At 50.8% G+C, this 18456-nt stretch overlaps 2 protein-coding genes across 5 annotated transcripts; both read left to right on the forward strand.

The window, feature by feature from the left end:
• The first annotated feature begins 569 nt into the window (after positions 1–569).
• Slc26a6 (solute carrier family 26 member 6) lies at positions 570–11002 on the forward strand. Of its 4 annotated transcripts, none has more exons than XM_034484318.2 (21): positions 570–1147; positions 2714–2879; positions 2960–3099; positions 3274–3384; positions 3690–3838; positions 3968–4132; positions 4218–4370; positions 4673–4755; positions 4833–4980; positions 5185–5298; positions 5419–5496; positions 5806–5901; positions 5983–6089; positions 6265–6334; positions 7635–7727; positions 7825–7932; positions 8589–8687; positions 9364–9540; positions 9708–9762; positions 10379–10515; positions 10729–11002. In XM_034484318.2, the coding sequence occupies exons 1-21, from the start codon at positions 1027–1029 to the stop codon at positions 10741–10743; spliced, it is 2385 nt and encodes a 794-aa protein (XP_034340209.1). In that variant the 5' UTR covers positions 570–1026; the 3' UTR covers positions 10744–11002. The 4 variants fall into 4 exon arrangements, with proteins under 4 accessions (XP_034340209.1, XP_076774214.1, XP_076774215.1 ...); XM_076918099.1 differs by having other exon boundaries at positions 999–2634; XM_076918100.1 differs by having other exon boundaries at positions 999–2203.
• Positions 11003–11136: 134 nt separating this feature from the next.
• On the forward strand, positions 11137–13505 carry Tmem89 (transmembrane protein 89). The gene is made up of 2 exons (XM_034525033.2): positions 11137–12895; positions 13305–13505. Exons 1-2 carry the CDS (start codon positions 12602–12604, stop codon positions 13488–13490), a joined length of 480 nt encoding a protein of 159 aa, XP_034380924.1. The 5' UTR covers positions 11137–12601; the 3' UTR covers positions 13491–13505.
• Positions 13506–18456: the final 4951 nt, after the last annotated feature.

Here is an 18456-nt window from a genome sequence, read left to right on the forward strand (position 1 = left end):
GTTATTTTTAGCCCCTTTCATGGGAGATTTGGACCAGGTTCCCATTTCTTTCTGAAATATGGCCTCTCACCTTGTGATCGGAGCCTGACGTTGAAGGTTGGAGCACAGGAGCTGGCCAAGAGAAGCCACTTTCCTGGTTTAGGTAGTCACATGAGGGTTTCCTGACATTTGTGGTCCTGCCCATTTGTCAAACCAAACCTAGGAGTTGCCACAGCAGTTCCTGCCTTACTACCCACACTCTGACCCTTACTGGTCTTTTCTCACTTGGATCTGGCCAGAAGCTTGACCACACCCAGCAGGCCCTTCTGAGATAACTGGGTTGAGCTTCCAGTGCAGAAAGAGATCCTGAATGCTCCATTTCCAGTCTAGGCAGCCAGAAGTGAAAGGGAGGCCTTGAGAAGCCACCAGTGGTGGCAAACATCTTTGATCTCTTCTTTAATTCCAGCACTCACTAGGCAGAGGCAGGTGAATCTCTGTAGCCTAGCCTGGTCTACAGGGAGTTCCAGGACAGCCAAGGCTAAACGGAGAAAACTTGTCTGGAAAAAAAAAATGGAGGTGGGGTGGGGTTGGCCTTGAGGACCACTGTGCCAGGTCTCAGAGGGAAAATCTGAGGGTGATACTCACAGTTTGGTGGTCCCTGAGAGACCCTACAGACCGAGATCTCCCACACTTGAGGCTTGAATGATCTAGGCATCCAGATCATTCAAGAATTTCTCCTCTGCATAAAGTGCGGACCTTCTACAAAGTATACAAGTAGGTCCAGCCATTTAGGGGCACAGAGGCATAACACTGGCCAAGCGTAGCACTGGTCCTTCGTTCCAGTCCCAGCAGAATGCTCCAGCTCCCAGAAGAAGGTTAACAAGCTGCGAGTAACTAGAATTGCAGGTAGGGACAGAAGCCAGGCCGACGGGAAGGAAAGGGTTAAAATTTTATTCTCCGGGCACGCCCCGCCCGGAGAGTATGACTTAGGTTCCACCTCCAGAATTCTGATTGGTCTGATCCTGCACATCCTAGCGGTGGAGCTGGATGCCGGCCTGGTTCTCGGCCTGGCGCCACCTTCTAGCCGGTAGTGGCCTCCTGGGGGAGCTGTCAGAAAAGCGGCACACGAGCTGCCCTCAGAGGGCCATGGGACTGTCCGATGGGTCCGGTGAGTTGCAGGGCGCAGCCCAAATTCCGCGTGTCCGCGAAGCGCTAGTAATTCTGTGACTCCTGGCCTGGCTCAGTTCAGGAAGGGAACCGCCAAATCCCCAGCAGGCATTTCCCGTTTGCGGAGCCTTAGTTTACTGCCTTGCCGAGATTTTCCGCAGGAGGTTATCCACCAGCTGCGAGGGATGGGGGCGGGATCCGGCGCGACCCCTGCTCTTGAGGGTTGTACTGAACGTCCCTGGAGTGCTAATAAAGGCGCTGCAGGGAAGTTGCTGCCTGCCAAGGAGCCCAGGCACGGCAGCTGTGCCAGCTGGGCGCGTTGGGACTGGGAGAGAAACGGCTGCAAGACAGGCTCTAGCCAGGCGGTGGACCAGCAGCGGCCTGAGTCGGCGGGGTAATGTGCTCTCTTGTTGCTGCCGGCCCTTGCGCCCTCCCAAAGGGAAGTGCCAAGCATCAAGGCTCCGCCCCTCAGGCGCGTGCTGCCTGGTAAGGGGAGGGAGCCCTTTAAGAAGACTTGAGAGATCTTGAAGGAGGGGAGAGGGGCCTCTGAGATCTCCTGGAGTCGGCGGCGGTGCAGAGAATCTCTGAAGATCTTCCTTGTGTCTGCACTGCTCCCTCCTCCAATTGGACACCCAGGTTAGAGGGTCTTCCCAGGTGAGTTCCTACCCCTCTGGTGGGATTCTCTCCCTTGGTTATAGCCTCTCCTAGATCAGAACTCACAAGTGAAATCTTTCCCAAAAGGCTAGCCCGCCCCTCCAAATTTGCACCCCCTGAAATATATTCATAGAAGAGAGCCGCATTCCATATGGAGGTCCCCACCCCCAGCCCCCAGATCAGTTTCTTCAGAGAGAACTCCCCAGATCCTATTCTTCGGTAAAGTCTTTCTCCCACTTTGGAGAGATTCCCCTACCCCAGGTCAGAACTTGCCTGGCTGGTGAAGGCTTTCAGGGCAGAGTTCCCTCTAGGTTGAATTGGCTTCTGAAAGCTCCTGTTCCCAGGTGAAGTTTTCGAGTGGGAGCCTGTCTCTGGAGGTGACAGCTTGGACCCTGGAGGCCTGGTGGGTCCTGTCCTGAAGTTGGAGGGCAGTATTCCTTACAGATCTCTGGTTTGCTAGGTCTTATCTAGGAACTTGCTCTCAGCCAGCAAGGTTGGGCTCCTGGTAGAAAAGCTGGGAAAGGGTCTGGACAGGAATTGACAAAGGGAAGGAGGCCAAGGGCCTGAGAGGTAGAGGCCAGGGAGCGCAGTCAGTCTGGACCTGGACCCAGACCTGGACTTGGACTTGAAGTGGTACTTGGGGCTGGGCAGCCACACCTGGGCTGAATGTGCAGGTTGTGCTCATCCCTTGCTCCCTTCCGGAGAGACTTTGGCCCAGAAAGAGTCTTCCAGTAGCCAAAGTTCAGATACTGCCTCTGTCTGGGTGTGAGCACAGGGCCCTCAGAGACCAGCAGAGTTGGATCTACCCTTGATCTTTGAGCCCAGAAAACTCAGGTATGTGGCTCGGTGGTCCCAGTGTAGAAAAGGTCAGACCAGAGGAATCAACTGTGTGTTTGTGGTCTCACCTCTCTAGACCACGGGACACAGCAGACAGAGGCACTCCTGTCTGCAGCCCAAGAAATGGAGCTGCAGAGGAGAGATTACCATGTGGAAAGGCCGTTGCTGAACCAGGAGCAGCTAGAGGATCTGGGGCACTGGGGCCCAGTGTCGAAGACCTACCAGTGGCGAACTTGGTTTCGGTAATGATGAGGGTAGAGGTCCTTGGGGTTCTGGCAGGGCGCAGACAGCCCTCCCTGTAACAGACTCTTCTTGGTCCTAGATGCTCCCGTGCTCGGGCCTATTCTCTTCTGCTCCAGCATGTTCCGGTCTTGGGCTGGTTACCCCGGTATCCTGTGCGTGAATGGCTCCTGGGTGATCTGTTATCTGGCCTGAGTGTGGCTATCATGCAGCTTCCACAGGGTGAGCTACCTCCAACCACCTGGATTGCAAGCTCTGTGGTCTGTGAAATGCCAAACCAGGAGCCATGACCTCTGCTCTTGGAGCTAGGCCCCCTGAGCCTAGGGCTTGGGTTCCCCTACCTTTTTGAGACCCTGTTCTCCAAGTCTGCTTTGCTACCGTTGTTTTTACCTCCAGGCTTGGCCTATGCCCTCCTGGCGGGATTGCCTCCTATGTTTGGCCTGTACAGTTCTTTCTACCCGGTCTTCGTCTACTTCCTGTTTGGTACCTCTAGACACATCTCTGTGGGTAAGTGGAGTCTGGCGACCCTTTCATAGAGGGAAGGGCAGGCAGGGCAGGGCAGGGCAGGGCAGGGCAGGGCAGGGCAGCTTGGGGAAAAGGGTAGTATAGGAATGCAGGTTGCTAGATCATTAAGAGGATAGCCTATGAATCGCCATAAGCAGTACTAGGAAACTAACTGTAGGGACTCTTAGGTTCAGGATATCTCAAAGCCCTGGCTTCAAGGTGAATGATATAGTTCATGGGGCTTGAAAGTTCTTAGAGGCCTGTCCAGCCTGCCCATGATCCAGACCTTCCCTGTCCTGCCTCTGAAGGAACATTTGCTGTAATGTCTGTGATGGTCGGCGGTGTGACAGAATCTCTGACAGCAGATGAGGCCTTCGTGAAAGGTTTGAATACCACAGTTGATGGTGCCCGTGTGCAGGTGGCCTATACACTCAGCTTCCTGGTTGGCCTCTTCCAGGTATGAAACAGCCATCCTCTTAGTGTCTGACTTACACTGTGACTCCTTCTGATTCCACCCGCCCTTGACTGTGATTTACGGCCGCCCCCCCCCCCCCCCGCCATCTGACTTTCCCTGACCACCCAACAGGTGGGGCTGGGCCTGGTACATTTTGGCTTCGTGGTCACCTACCTGTCAGAGCCTTTGGTCCGCAGCTATACCACGGCTGCATCTGTGCAAGTCCTCGTCTCTCAGCTCAAGTATGTGTTTGGCATCAAACTCAACAGTCACTCTGGGCCACTGTCCGTTATCTATGTGAGTGAGGGTGGGGGCAAGGGGGGTAGGCATGCTGTGCCCTGTGACCTTGAACTCTGGCTTTAACAGTACCACTTCTCCTCAGACAGTGCTGGAGGTCTGTGCCAAGCTGCCTGAGACTGTGCCCGGCACTGTGGTCACAGCGATCGTGGCAGGAGTGGTGTTGGTGCTGGTGAAACTGCTGAATGAGAAGCTGCATGGCCGTCTGCCCCTGCCCATCCCTGGGGAGCTACTCACGGTTCGAATGCCAGGGGATGGCGGACAGGGGAAAGGGCAAGTGAGGGTAGACCTGGCCAGTATACCACCTCAAGTATCTGAGGGCCATTGCAGGGGGTGTTGAGGGGAATCTGCAGGAGAAAGACCTCGATTGGCTTTTTACCACCCTTGACTGTACATCCCCTTCCTTAAATGGTAATGTTTCCCTCTCATTCTGTTTACGTCTGTCTTCCCATTCCTCAGAAAAAGATTCTGTCCCCTGCCCGCCCCCAGATGGTTCACCCTCTTCTCTTATACTCCCCTGACTCTGCCCTGTCCCCACAGCTCATTGGGGCCACTGCTATTTCCTATGGTGTGAAGCTGAATGACAGGTTCGAGGTCGACGTGGTGGGCAACATCACCACAGGGTAAGCTCCGGTCCTGTCAGGGAGGTGGGGTGACTAGGGCCAGGACCATCCTCTGAACTTCCAGGTCTTCTTCTCAGGCTCATCCCCCCAGTGGCACCCAAGACAGAGCTGTTTGCAACGCTTGTGGGAAACGCCTTTGCCATCGCTGTGGTGGGCTTTGCCATCGCCATCTCACTCGGAAAGATCTTTGCCCTGAGGCATGGCTACCGTGTGGACAGTAACCAGGTCTGTGCTGCCGGTCTTGTACGTGCAGATATACGTGGGCCCAGAAGACAGTGAGGTAGACCAAGGGTAAGGCTGGACTTGTAAGTGACTCAGGTTAGGAGAACAGGATCTTGGGCCAACTATTAGAAGCCACTGACTGGGAATGGGGGTTGGGAGTGTGTCAGCCTAGCCATCAAGTCTTCTCACACGACCCCCCCCCCACAGGAGCTGGTAGCCCTTGGCCTTAGTAACCTCATTGGAGGCTTCTTCCAGTGCTTCCCCGTGAGCTGCTCCATGTCTCGGAGCTTGGTACAAGAGAGCACAGGAGGCAACACACAGGTAGGCCTCGGGTGTGAGTGTGCGCATGTGGGTATATGTCCATCTGGACATACATGCTGTTCGGCCAGGATGGTCCCACCCCAGGCTTGCCTTCACCCTCTGCTTATCCCCACCCTGCAGGTTGCTGGAGCCGTGTCTTCTCTTTTTATCCTTCTCATTATCGTCAAACTTGGAGAACTCTTCCGAGACCTGCCCAAGGTGAGCCTCCACCCCTCCCAGCCGGGCTTCATGGCCTTAGCTAGGCCAGGCCGAGATTAGTCAGTCTGGTCCCGTGTAAGGGGCTTGGAGATACAAGGTTAAGCTCTTGGGGATAAAATCAGGAACTAGAGATCAAAGGTTAGAACTTTCTAATCAGCTCCCAGGGGATAAGGTTGGTGTGGTGGTAGTTGTTTGTAGGTTGGGCCCTGCCAAGTGCTTGGCGAATCTGGATGGGTCATGCCTGCGTGGGGGAGCCCAGTGGCCTCTAGGAACTTCTCAGCCATCCTGATGCCATTCCTCCTGCCCCAGGCCGTCCTGGCAGCTGTTATTATTGTGAACCTAAAGGGCATGATGAAGCAGTTCTCTGACATCTGCTCACTTTGGAAGGCAAATCGAGTGGACCTGGTGAGAGGCTTGGGAGCCCAGGACTGGGCTTGGGCCCTTTAGTGCCCATGGGTCCTTTGACCCCTGCCCTTTTCTTATCAGCTAATCTGGCTGGTGACCTTTGTGGCCACAATCCTACTAAACCTGGACATTGGCCTGGCAGTCTCCATAGTCTTCTCCCTGCTGCTCGTGGTGGTCCGAATGCAGCTGTGAGTCAACCATTTTTGGTATCCCCCAATTCCAGCTTGGTGAGGGAGTAAGTGTCACGCTGGCTCTTCACATCTGCAGCTTTCCGTACCTATCTGGGGACACCCCAGGTCTCCTCACTGTCCTCTCATGGTCTTTTCTTTGCCTCTTTTTTTTTCCCCCTAACTCTCTCCTCAGGCCCCATTACTCCATCCTGGGGCAGGTGCCAGATACGGATATTTATAGAGACGTGGCAGAATACTCGGGGGTGAGTGGCAGGGGCTAAATGGGGGTGGGGTGGGGCAGACAAGACAAATGGGCCCTTTTTAGTTCCCTTCCACATGGACAAGAACACTGGGAGAGGGACAGGGAAAATGGCTCAGTGGATAAACTGTTTGCTGAACAAACATGAAGACCTGAGTTTGGATTCTCAGCACCCATATAAAATGTCAGGCATGGTGGCACGCATGTCTGTAACCCCAGTGCTCGGGGGCAATGACAAGAAGATCTCTGGGGCTCCCTGGGCAGCTAGTGTAGCCAATTGGTAAGCTCCAGGCTCAGTGAGAGACCCTGTCTCAAAAGCGGGAGAGCCATGGAAGACACCCAATGTCACCTACTAACCTCCACATGCAAGGTCCACACCTACACACACAGATGTGTCCACACACACTCACATACACACACATATATACATACACACACATACACACACACATATTCATATATACACACACACACTCACACATACACACTCATGCACACATATACACACACATACACACACATACACACATAACACATACATATACACACATATATACACACACTCACACACACACATACACACACAAACACACACATAACACATACATACATACACACACTCATACACACATACACACACACACACACACTCCACTCTGCGAGTGGAGAGAGAATACACGAGACCAGAAGTTCTTTGTCTTTGGATCTGGATCTCGGAATTTGAAGCGAAGACTCACGTCATGTGGGAACAATGGTTGTATGAGGGTCTGGAATAAAATAAGCTTTCACATGGCCCAGAGCCTTGAAAGTCGACTTGAATAGAATAATGAGTAGAGGAGTCTAGGTGTGGGAGAAGACATGAGGGAGCCACCCAGCTGCGTGTGACGGAAGGTCACCCATGTGCTACAGTCCCAAATGCCCAGGAGAGTCCTGGGCTGTGGCTGGGAAGGGACAAGAGCTGGGGTAGGTGTGAGTGAACTTAGAGATGTTCCTCTGTCTGCATGCAGAAAGCAGCGTAGGGCGGGGATAGAAGACTCAGAAACCCGGGGTGGGGTTGGGGACACAGTCGTGTATGGGTCTGAGCCAAACCACGAAACTTGGTGAGAGACAGGAAGTCGTGAAAAACAGGACTTTCGTAACATGTGGAGCAGGAGCAATGCAGCTGCCCAGGCTCCCGGAAGGTTATCAGCCACAGGCTGGGGTGGAGGCTGGGTAGCATGCTCTCTAAGAGAGGAAAGCTGAGTGAACAGGTTACAGCGGAAAGCAGGGAAAGCCCAGGTACCCCAACGTCTCCTCATCTCCAGGCCAAGGAGGTCCCTGGTGTGAAAGTCTTCCGTTCCTCAGCCACCATGTACTTTGCGAACGCCGAGCTCTACAGTGACTCACTGAAGGAGAAGGTAAGGTTGGGGTCCCCTTGCTTTGTCTCTGTGTGGGAGGGTCGAATCTCCCCTCCTGCCCAGAGTACCAGCCTCCACGTCTGACCTGTATCTCTAGTGTGGTGTGGATGTGGATCGTCTCATCACCCAGAAGAAGAAACGAATCAAAAAGCAGGAGATGAAGATAAAAAAGCAAATGAAAAAAGCCAAGAAGTCCCAGAAACAGGTGGGGTCCCCTCAGCCGCTCCCTCCTGGTCCAGCCCTGCTGTGCTCCCAGCCCTGCTGTGCTCCCAGCCCTGCTGTGCTCCCAACTCTGCTGTGCTCCTAGCCCTGGCCCCAGCCCTGCTGTGCTCCTAGCCCTGTTGTGCTCCCAACTCTGCTGTGCTCCCAGCTCTGCTGTGCTCCCAGCCCTGCTGTGCTCCCAGCCCTGCTGTGCTCCCAGCCCTGCTGTGCGCTCCCAACTCTGCTGTGCTCCCAGCCCTGCTGTGCTCCCAGCCCTGCTGTGCGCTCCCAACTCTGCTGTGCTCCCAGCCCTGCTGTGCTCCTGGCCCTGGCCCCAGCTGTCCCCTCATCCTTTGTCCTTGTCCCATTTTCTTACCCCTGTCATTTCTTGTCACCACTCTCTGTCCTTCAGCACCCCAGGGACCCAGTTTCAGCCCCTGGAAGGACAGGCCAAACTCTAGAGATGTTATCTTCCTCTCATGTATTAGTCCCATCATGAAGCATGGCATGTCCCTTGCATTGTTAGAACTTCTTCTTAGGCCTGCAGCCTAAGTCCTGATGTGTCTCCTTGACCAAAGCCAGGGACAATACCAGGCCTGCCTGCCATGGTTGTCATATGGCAACTGGGATTGCGTTCTCACCGTCCCTCGTCCCTCCTAGGCTGCTTCTTCCAAGATCTCCTCAGTTTCCGTCAACGTCAACGTCAACACCAGCTTTGAAGATGTCAAAAGCAATGACGTTGAGGGCTTTGAGGCCAAGGTGAGGCTAGGAGTGGGAGTGGGGACCAGCCAATAGCCACGGTGATATGGGTGCCCACATTTGTTGCGTGAGGAAAGTCAAGACCTACTAGTGTGGGTTTGAAGGTGTTGGACTAATGGTGGGTGGGAGCAGTGGAGCTAGCGCTGATGCTACAGGGAGACCTTCCTGATACTGAGTTCTCCTCTGGCCCTTGTCTGTAGTCTTAGACTGACCTAGATGTAACAAGACCCCACAGTCTATGCTCATGGATAGAGGAGAGGGCTTGAGAACATTAGGCAATTCTAGGGGTCAAGATGGATGTCAAGTTTAACCAAAGGTTCAGAGAGGTCAGGATATAAGGCACATGGATGCCTGTGGCCATCCTCGCTGGCCCCTAGCCACCCTACCCTGCTTGGCTAAGGCTGAGACATGATCTCCCAGCATCCTCCCTTCTTGTGCCTTTATTAAGCTTTGGTCCAGGAAGTAACAACAGTTTGTGCATGTTGGGGTATGCGTTCCTGTGTCCCTACATGTCCCTCCTATTGCCCCATGTCTTTATGTGTCCCATGCATGCCTCCATATAGCTATCTGTATATTAATATGAACACTTCTGTCTGGCTCTATGTCTGGCGGTATACTATATATGTGTCTTTGCTCTAACATCCATGACCCTTTAGCACATCTGGATCCCCTGCAGGTGCACCAAGGGGAGGAGCTGGAGGATGTAGTCGCCAGCAATCAAGAAGATGCCAAGGCCTCAGCCATGACCTCACTGAAGTCCCTGGGCCTGCCTCAGCCAGGCTTCCATAGCCTCATCCTGGACTTGAGTACCGTCTCCTTTGTGGACACTGTGTGCATTAAGAACCTGAAGAATGTAAGGGGCTGTGGACAGGCTGGGGCCCCTCAGGCCTCCATGCTGATCCCATCACTTGCCTCTCACCTTCTTTCCCCCTCCCCCAACAAAACAAGGCCTCCAAGCTCCCCCACTAAACCTTGCCCAATTGCTGCCCCCTCTAAGGCCAGCCTTCTTTGTTGCTGCAGATTTTCCGTGACTTCCGGGAGATTGAAGTGGAAGTGTACATCGCAGCCTGTTACAGTGCGTTGAATGGGGACAGCAGTAACAATCCGGGCAGAGGGTGGGGCTCTTCTGGTTAAGGGTTTATCAAATAGCATAAGGAAAAAAAAATCTTTCTGAAACAGGAGGTCAGGGATGTCTCGGGAGATGTGAGTCGAGAAGTAAGGCTATGGCTCAGTGCATAAGAAGGATTGCTGCCCACGTATGAGAACCCGAGTTCAAATCCCCAGCTCCCATGTAAAAATAAGCCAGACATATCTATGCATACCTATAGTGCTAGCCTTTGTTGAGTAGAGCTACTTGGTCAGCCAATAAAGCTTCAGGGTTAGTTAGAAACCTTGTCTTAAGGGAATAAGGTTGAGAGGGATAAGAACAGAATATCTAATATCCTGCTCTGTCTTCTGGGTGCAAGTAACACACACACACATACACACACACCACACACCTCCCCCCCACATACACACACACACACACACACACACACACACACACACACACGTATGCGTGTACTCACTCACAAGAGACATACTGCATACTGGAATGACTGGGTTTCAGTAAGTAGCAAAGAATTCTAGGGGTGCCTGGGGACCCAGTCTCCTGGTGGTACTGCATGCCAGGACCTGCTCCTTGTCCACAGGTCCTGTGGTCACCCAGCTTGAGGCTGGACACTTCTTTGATGAATCTATCACTAAGCAGCATGTCTTTGCCTCTGTCCATGACGCTGTGACCTTTGCCCTCCACCACCGGAAGTCTGGCCCTAAGAGCCCTGTTTTGGTAAGCTGCCTCTGCTTGTTAATCTGTTGCTTGTCCCCACCCTGACCCCAACTCCAGGAGCTTGATGACATTGCTCAGGGCTCTGGCCACACTGAACCCATTGCTCTTCCCCTCCTGCCTGGAAGAAAGTTGTTTGAACGGGGAGATGTGCTATTCAGGAGTTCATAGATGTCCTCCAGAAACTAACTGGAGCTTCCTCTCCTACCCACGCAGGCCACCAAACTCTGACTTTGCTGCAGGAGACTGCCTACCTCTGGAGGTTGTGACAGGTCACCCTCATGAACCCCCCTGCCTCTGGGCCACTCCAGGTGCCACCTGGGACTCCGTTCCATGTACCTGTACATATGACTCATGGATGGATGTCCTGGGACTCCAAGTTCAGTGCTACAGGCCTGGAGCAGGGTATTGCAGTCAGGCTGGCCTTGGCTGGGTGCTGGAAAGGAGCTGATGTGGGTTTACAGCTTTGGGAATAAATGTGTCCATCCAACTTCAGACTCTTCTGTGGCATGGTTGGGGTGTAGCTGGGGTGTCCAGTGGTCCTCAGCACAGACTCCCAATCCTTCTTATAAACCCTAAAGGAGTCAGAACTGGGGTGTAAGGTTTGGGGAGGTCAGGGACAGGCAGAGAGCACGCCGAGCCGGGCAGTGGTGGGACCCAGGCTGGGTTAAGGTTTTACAAGTTCAAGGTTCTCTTTGGTATCACGCAGACAGCCCTTTAGCTCTAGCTGGAAAAATATAAATGGAATCCAAACTGTAGGTCAGGACAGAGCCGTTCTCAGGGATAACCTGATTAAGAGGTAAGACAGAGTTGGTGTTTCTGAGGGATATAGAGTGAACCCCTGAGCCCCCAGCTAAAGAACAGAGCCGTTCACATGGTCTGCTGCTGGATTTGAAAGTCAATGTTATGAACTGCCTACTCATAGTGCTGGAGCACAGGGGTTGGCAGAATCAGTCAAGAAGCGGCTGACTTTGGGCATAAACAACAGAGCATGTGTTGGTCCTGTGGGCCGCTGACCCAGTGATGGGTGGGATAGGGCAGTGGGTTCCTGAGCATAAAAGGAGTAGCAGCCTCATGAGTTGCCTGGTGAGTTACACATGGAAGTGGCTGGAGAATGCAATACCCACATCTGCCCAGAACTCATGAATCTTACTATTCATCAGGTATGGTACGCTCCAGGCGCCAGGCTTGGTGCTAGGTACTGGGCAAGTTCCCAACTGTAGACAGAGGCTCCCTGCCCTCCAAATCACCTAGGCACCCTTGCCTGGGCCTATTTATCATGGCTTTTACCCGTGCCTGGCACCAAAGTGTTTACAAGCCACCTGTGCTCCCGCCAAAACTCAGCTGAGGAAGGCAAAGCTTTTTGTTCATCTGTTCTGTCACACTCCATTCTGGCACTGGGTCTGGGTGCTCGGTAAATATTGTTTGAATGAAGACTTGGAGCCAGAGGCAGACCTTAAACAAGAACTTGTCAGGCTGGCCTTGGATGGGTGTTAGGAGGAAGCTGGAGTGTTTTATAGTTTAAGAATAAAGATGGATATGTAGATAGGCAGAAATGCTCTAAAGAAAATAATGTAAGGTCATGCTAAAGAAAACCAACTCTGCCACCAAGGCAGTCATGGAGGGGTGACGGCAGTACACAAGGCTCTCTTTAACCTTGAAAAAGTGACTTTCTAGGAAGGCTCCCAGCACAAGGAAGGGTGGTGAGGGAGGGCTGGCTGAGGCAGGAACAGCAGCCAGCAGAAACCATCAAGAAAGCCACACTTTCAAGTGCTTGCTGTGTGCACAGTGCTGAGTGGAGCTGAGCTGGGTATCGGAAGCTCCCCTACACTCTGTTTTACCAGCTTGGCAGTTGCTAGCCCAGTAGAGAACATTGGATCTTAAAGGGAGTGGGGTGCTTAGATTAGGGAAGGATGATAGGTGAGTTGGAATCCATCCCCCCACTACCCATCATCTGGCCAAGCTGTATTTTGAAAGGCTATCAGCCCAGCTGGAACCTGTTGCCTCAGAACTGGACTTGCTCTTGGGGGAGGGGTGTTTGCCCGTTGCCAAGGTACCCGGGTTCCGGCTCCTCGCAGCGACCACAGTCATGCTGTACTCGTTGTTCTTAGTGCCATCGCTGTTCCTGCTGGTGATGCCTGTCCCTAGCCATGGCTGGTCGAGGCCCCTCTGGTACCAAGTAGGGCTGGACTTGCAGCCCTGGGGCTGCCAGCCAAACAGCCCAGATAGCTGCAGGAGCAGCCTGGGCTGCCCTGGCTACTGGATGGGCCTGGGAGGAAATCGCATCTACCCTGTGGCTGGGGTCACGATCACCACTACCATGTTACTGGTTATCAGTCGTGTGATACTGCACCGGTGGCGAGCTAATGTTGTCAAGGAGCAGGTGAGCACAGGTCTGCTCTGTCCTCTACAGTTCCTCCTTCTGCTCATGCCCCCTGAGCCCAGGCCTTCCATTCAGCCTTTCTCCTATCAGCCTGGCTTAGGGCCTGTGGGCTTCCTGCCTGACCTTGTTCTCATCCCTGTATCCTGTTCTTGCATCTCCACAGAACGATGTCTACAACCAATCTGTCCCTATCATTCCTCAGGGCTAGTACTCTGGTCCATTTGTTCCCACTGAATATTCCCATTCTTCACCCAGCTACCATGGGCCCCTGGACACCTAGCCTCTGGAGATCCAGTGACCCATTCCCCTGTCTCCCCATCCTCTTTGGCACTACCTCCATCCCTTCTCTCTAGCTCCATTGCTGCACCCCTTGGCCCTCCTCCACTCTCATGCTGGTCCTATATTTCAGCTCCCACAGGTGACCTCCAGCTCCTGCAAACACTGGAAACGACAGCCTATTGTCTCAGACCGCACCCTGGTCCTCAGGGTCCTTCACATGCTGGATGCCATACTGCTCCACATTGAGGGCCACCTGCAGCAGTTGGCTTCCCAACAGCAAATGCAAATAAAAGGGTCAACCACTCAGACTGGGTGACCCAATATATACTTTCTCTGATTGTTGTCAAAGATCAGCTCTGACATTCAGGATAAACAGAGACAGGGGATAAAGATGCTCCCTGGGGGTCTGACAAAAGAGGCTAGTGAAAAAAGTTTCTATGGCTTATATATCCCAGCATAACCCTCAAGTAGTATAGAAATTATAATGTAAATACATTCTATTTTTCTTTTAGTGAATGATTATAAAAACAAAACAGTAGGTTCTCCAATAACTTTACATGAAAAAACATTTTACATATTACAGGTAAAAAATACATTTTTTCCCAAAAACTCACATACATCTGTAACTAAGGAACTTGTTAATAGATTAACAAATTGTGAGCAAGCAAAGTAATTTTCTCAACCAGTTTGTTCTACTGGCAGGCAGCAATTTGTAATTACAAAGAAAGGATCAATTGTTTTATTATTCATCTCAAGTAATCCTATAACTATTTAAAAGAATCTCAACTTTTATATAAAAATCTATCAGTCGCCAGGCGGTGGTGGCGCACGCCTTTAATCCTAGCACTTGGGAGGCAGAGGCAGGCAGATTTCTGAGTTCGAGGCCAGCCTGGTCTACCGAGTGAGTTCCAGGACAGCCAGGGGTACACAGAGAAACCCTGTCTGGAAACCCCCCCCCCAAAAAAAATCTATCAGTCGTATCTACTTGAAATCTTCAGAATGCATATCTATGCATCAGCGATTTTTATTAAATCATATCAGGAAGCTGAGGGCAAAAATGGACACAAGAAATTAGTCATGAGCAGTCCAGCCTCAGTGAGAGTCATGTCAGCCAATCTAGCTAGATTGTTCTTGTTCCCTGACCTCAAAAAGTCCCCACTCAACTGTTAATCGTGTGTTTTTCTAAACTTCAAATTGTTTCCTAAGATTTTCTACATCAGAGCCAGTAGCAAAAACATCTCAGGCTAAGTTCACTAGCAATTCATTTGTCCAAATGCTAAGGGCGGTGGTCACTGCTGACAGTCCACATCTCTAAGTTCTTCTCTAGGGCGGTGACTGAATCATAATCTGCTCCAGCAGCAAGGCCTGAAAGAGATCAAGCGTTATTATCGTGAGTGCCAGAGATACTGCCCAGTGAGGGGCTGGAAGCCCCTTTGAATTTTCATATAATTCTTAGATTAAGAGGGATGTGAGGGCAGCAAGCAGAGCAGAATGCTGTAACAGCGTGAAGCCCTCAGGACACATAGTAACATTTATCCTTTCTCTGGTCTCTGATGGAGTTGAGGACTAGATACTTGTACTCTCACAATTAAGCTTAAGTTGTTTTAGGACCTTAAAAGATGCTTTTGGATTAGAATACAAGTTATGACAGAAAATTATTTAGATACAAAACTCTGAACTCACCACTATAGAATAGATGATAGAACACTCTCTCTAAAGTTGCCAAATATAAATGGACTGGACATTGTGGATGCAACTCCTACCTAACAGCTTTTATAATTGTTTCACATTTGTTCCTATTGTTTGTTATTTATTATTATGAGAAAGAGCCTCTTTATTTCGACAAAAAGGGAGAAATGTTGGGGTTTGGCCTGGCACTGCTTGTATTCATATGCTATATCCTGTGCCCCAAGATCTGGTTGCACCAAAGATGAGCAAATTCACACACACACACCAGCCTTTGTTGTGCAAACCTTACTCCCCAATTTAAAACCGTTGGTGAGGGGCTGGGGAGATGGCTCAGAGATTAAGAGCACTGGCTGCTTTTCCAGAGGACCTGGGTTCAATTCCCAGCACCCACCCATCAGCTCATGACTGTTACTCCAGTTCCAGGGGAATCTGGCACCCTCACACAGACGTACAAGCAAGCAAAACACCAATGCACATTTTTTAAAAAAAGGAATCATTAAAAAAAATTTAAATTTGGTTAAATAAAAATGGCCACAAGCAGTTACTGGGAAGAGTAGGGAAAAGGTGGAGTTTGAGTTCCCGGGCTGGGGATCGCGGGTAGGGAGCACAAAGAAGACAGAGAAAAGAGCCATTGTGGTTGAGCTAGCCAGTGGGCTGCGTTCCATGAGTTTGGGTTTTTTGTTTGTTTGTTTTTGTTGTGGTTTGTTTTGTTTTTTTCGAGACAGGGTTTCTCTGTGTAGTCCTGGCTGTCCTGGAACTCACTCTGTAGACCAGGCTGGCCTCGAACTCAGAAATCCACCTGCCTCTGCCTCCCAAGTGCTGGGATTAAAGGCATGCGCCACCACCGCCCGGCCCGTTCCATGAGTTTGTAATTCCATGAGTTGTTCCTCCTGCACGTTCCTCGACAGCCGGTGTGTGTGAGGGACCATCTAAACCCTGGCCTGTTTCCACTGGTAGGGGCAGCAGGTGTGTTGAAGCTACAGTGCACAGGACGGGTGGGCAGGAAGTCGCAGGCATCACTGCCCCCTCAGTGAGGTAGTACCCACTCCTTGTTTCTAGCTCTGTCCTTGCCTCATCTCAGGGAGGGGGACAGGTGAACTCAGGACTTTAGACCTGCCACCAGAAAGCAGCTGGCTCACCTTCTTCTCTATCTCTCGATGGCTCTGTTCCCATGGGATCACTGCTCTGGGTCCCCAGTAGTTGCCAGTCCTTAGATCTTTGATGCCTTTCCAGCTTCCCAATTTTAACCCCATCCTCATACTCCCAGCTCAGGTCCCTAGAGCTGTAAGCTCAGGCCACTCAGGTAACCCTATCTACTTTTATTTGTGTGTCTGTGCGGCTCCAAGGTCCCTATAATAAGAATGAGGCAAGTTGAGCTACCTCAAAGGGCCCCTCACTCCTTCCCTCCCTGCCTCTACCATAGGACGGGTTGACGGGGTCTTCGGGGTCTTCGGGAATAGGCATTTTTAGAGTACCATGTTTTAGAAAAAGAAATTCCAATTACAAATTCAAAGAGAAGCAGAATTATATCAAAGTAATGAGAAAGGGGCTGGGACTGGGGCTCAGTGGCAAAGTGTGTGCTTAGCATGTGCTTAGCATGTGCTTAGCATGTGCTTAGCATGTGCTTAGCATGTGCTTAGCATGTGCTTAGCATGCATGAGGCCCTGACTTTGATTTCTCTAACAAGAAACAAAATGAGAAAAAACACAAGTTTAAAAGAGGCCCTGTGTGTGCTTTTCGAGACAGAGTCTAAACCGTGTGGCCCTGGCTGGACTTGAACTCACTGTTTTCCTATGCTTCCTCTTTCCATGTGCCAACATTACAGCGCATGCCCCAACACCTAGCTTTAAAAGGGGCTTTAACTTGACAAGTATATTGATAGTAGATTAAAAAAAAAAAAAAAAAAAAACCATAGCATTCGTGGCAACTCCTGACCTTCCTATAATGCTTTCCCTGCTACAGCCTGTGGTTCTTTTGGTTTGTACTGTTTTAAGACAGAGTCTTGGTATGTAGCCCTGGTAACCTAGTATTCACTGTGTAAACCAACCTGGTCTTGAACTCTGTCTGCCAGTGATGCTTCCTAGGTGCTGGGATTAAAAGGGTGGTGGTTTCTACATAAGATAACTATCTATAAACAGGGAGCTGGGTCAGCAGGTAAAAATACTTGCTGTGAATACCTAACAAAACGAATCCAGTCCCAGGAACTCACAGGAAATCTAGATGCAATGGTCTTTATATAAAAGCTTAGCAGCTGGGCGGTGGTGGCACACACCTTTGATCCCAGCCCTTGGAGGCAGGTGATCTCTGTGAGTTCGGGGCCAGCCTGGTCTACAGAGTGAGTTCCAGGACAGCCAGGGCTACACAGAGAAAACCTGTCTTGAAAAAGCCTAGCACTTCTATGAGATGAGAGGCAGAGGCAGGAAATTCGGCAGCCAGAAGCACATGGGCCTGTACACACTGTAATAAGGGAGACAAGAGAGAGATTGCCTCAGAATGAGGTAAAAGGGGAGGAAGTGATTCCCAAAAAGTTATCTTCAGACCTCCACAATTTCACTGTTGGGCATACACTTTGGCCTGCTCACGTTCTCTCTCTCTCTGTCTCTGTGTGTCTCTGTGTGTCTCTGTGTGTCTCTGTGTCTGTCTGTCTGTTTCTCTCTCTCTCTCTCTCTCTCTCTCTCTCTCTCTCAAACATACACACACACACACACACACACACACACACACACACACACACACACAAAACAGTTTTGGTTGGAGAGACAGCTTGGTGGTTGAGTATGCCCTGCTTTTCCTGAGGACCTGAATGAAGTTCTCAGCACCCAGGTCAGGTGGCTGACAACTCACTGTAACTTCAGTTTGAGGGGTTCTGACACCGCTAGCCTCTAAGGTCACCCACACTTATGTGCAACATACCCACAGACACAAAGACACATATGCACACAATTAGAACTAAAATGAAGCTTAGCCAGGCATATATCAGCACTCAGGAGGCAAAGACAGGTGGGTTTCTATGAGTTTAAGGCCAGTCTGGTCGATAGAGTGAGTTTCAGCCTAATCAAAGCTACATAGTATCTCAAATAACAAATTAAACAAATTAAAAATTTCTCAGCCTTTATTTTATTTTATGGGCATGGGTGTTCTGCCTGCGTGCATGTCTGTGTACCGCACATGTATCCGGTGCCCAGAGAGGCTAGAAGAGGTGCTGGATTCCCTAGGAGTGGACTCACAGATGGTTATGAACCACCATATGGGTGCTGGAAATTGAACCCAGGGAGATCTCTACTTCTAGAAGAATAACCAGTACTCTTAACCACTGAGACATGTCTCCAGTCCCTAAAATAAACTTTAAAAAAAATGCATATTTTTAAAATGGAGTACCAACTTGTAATTTTGTAGATGACTTTTTTTTTTTCCATATTGAGACTGTGAAGATAGTTCAGCCTTCTCTCTAACATGGAGATTTGTTTTTAGTTGTTGATCATTTGGGAAAATTATTTTGTTTTTTTTTAACCCATTTTTGACAATGTTTCATAAATGCTACACACGGGTCGCTGATTATATTAATGTGTGTGTGTGTGTCTGTATGCACATGT

This window comes from Arvicanthis niloticus, chromosome 21, assembly GCF_011762505.2.
Source record: "Arvicanthis niloticus isolate mArvNil1 chromosome 21, mArvNil1.pat.X, whole genome shotgun sequence".
NCBI classification, from domain to species: domain Eukaryota; kingdom Metazoa; phylum Chordata; class Mammalia; order Rodentia; family Muridae; genus Arvicanthis; species Arvicanthis niloticus.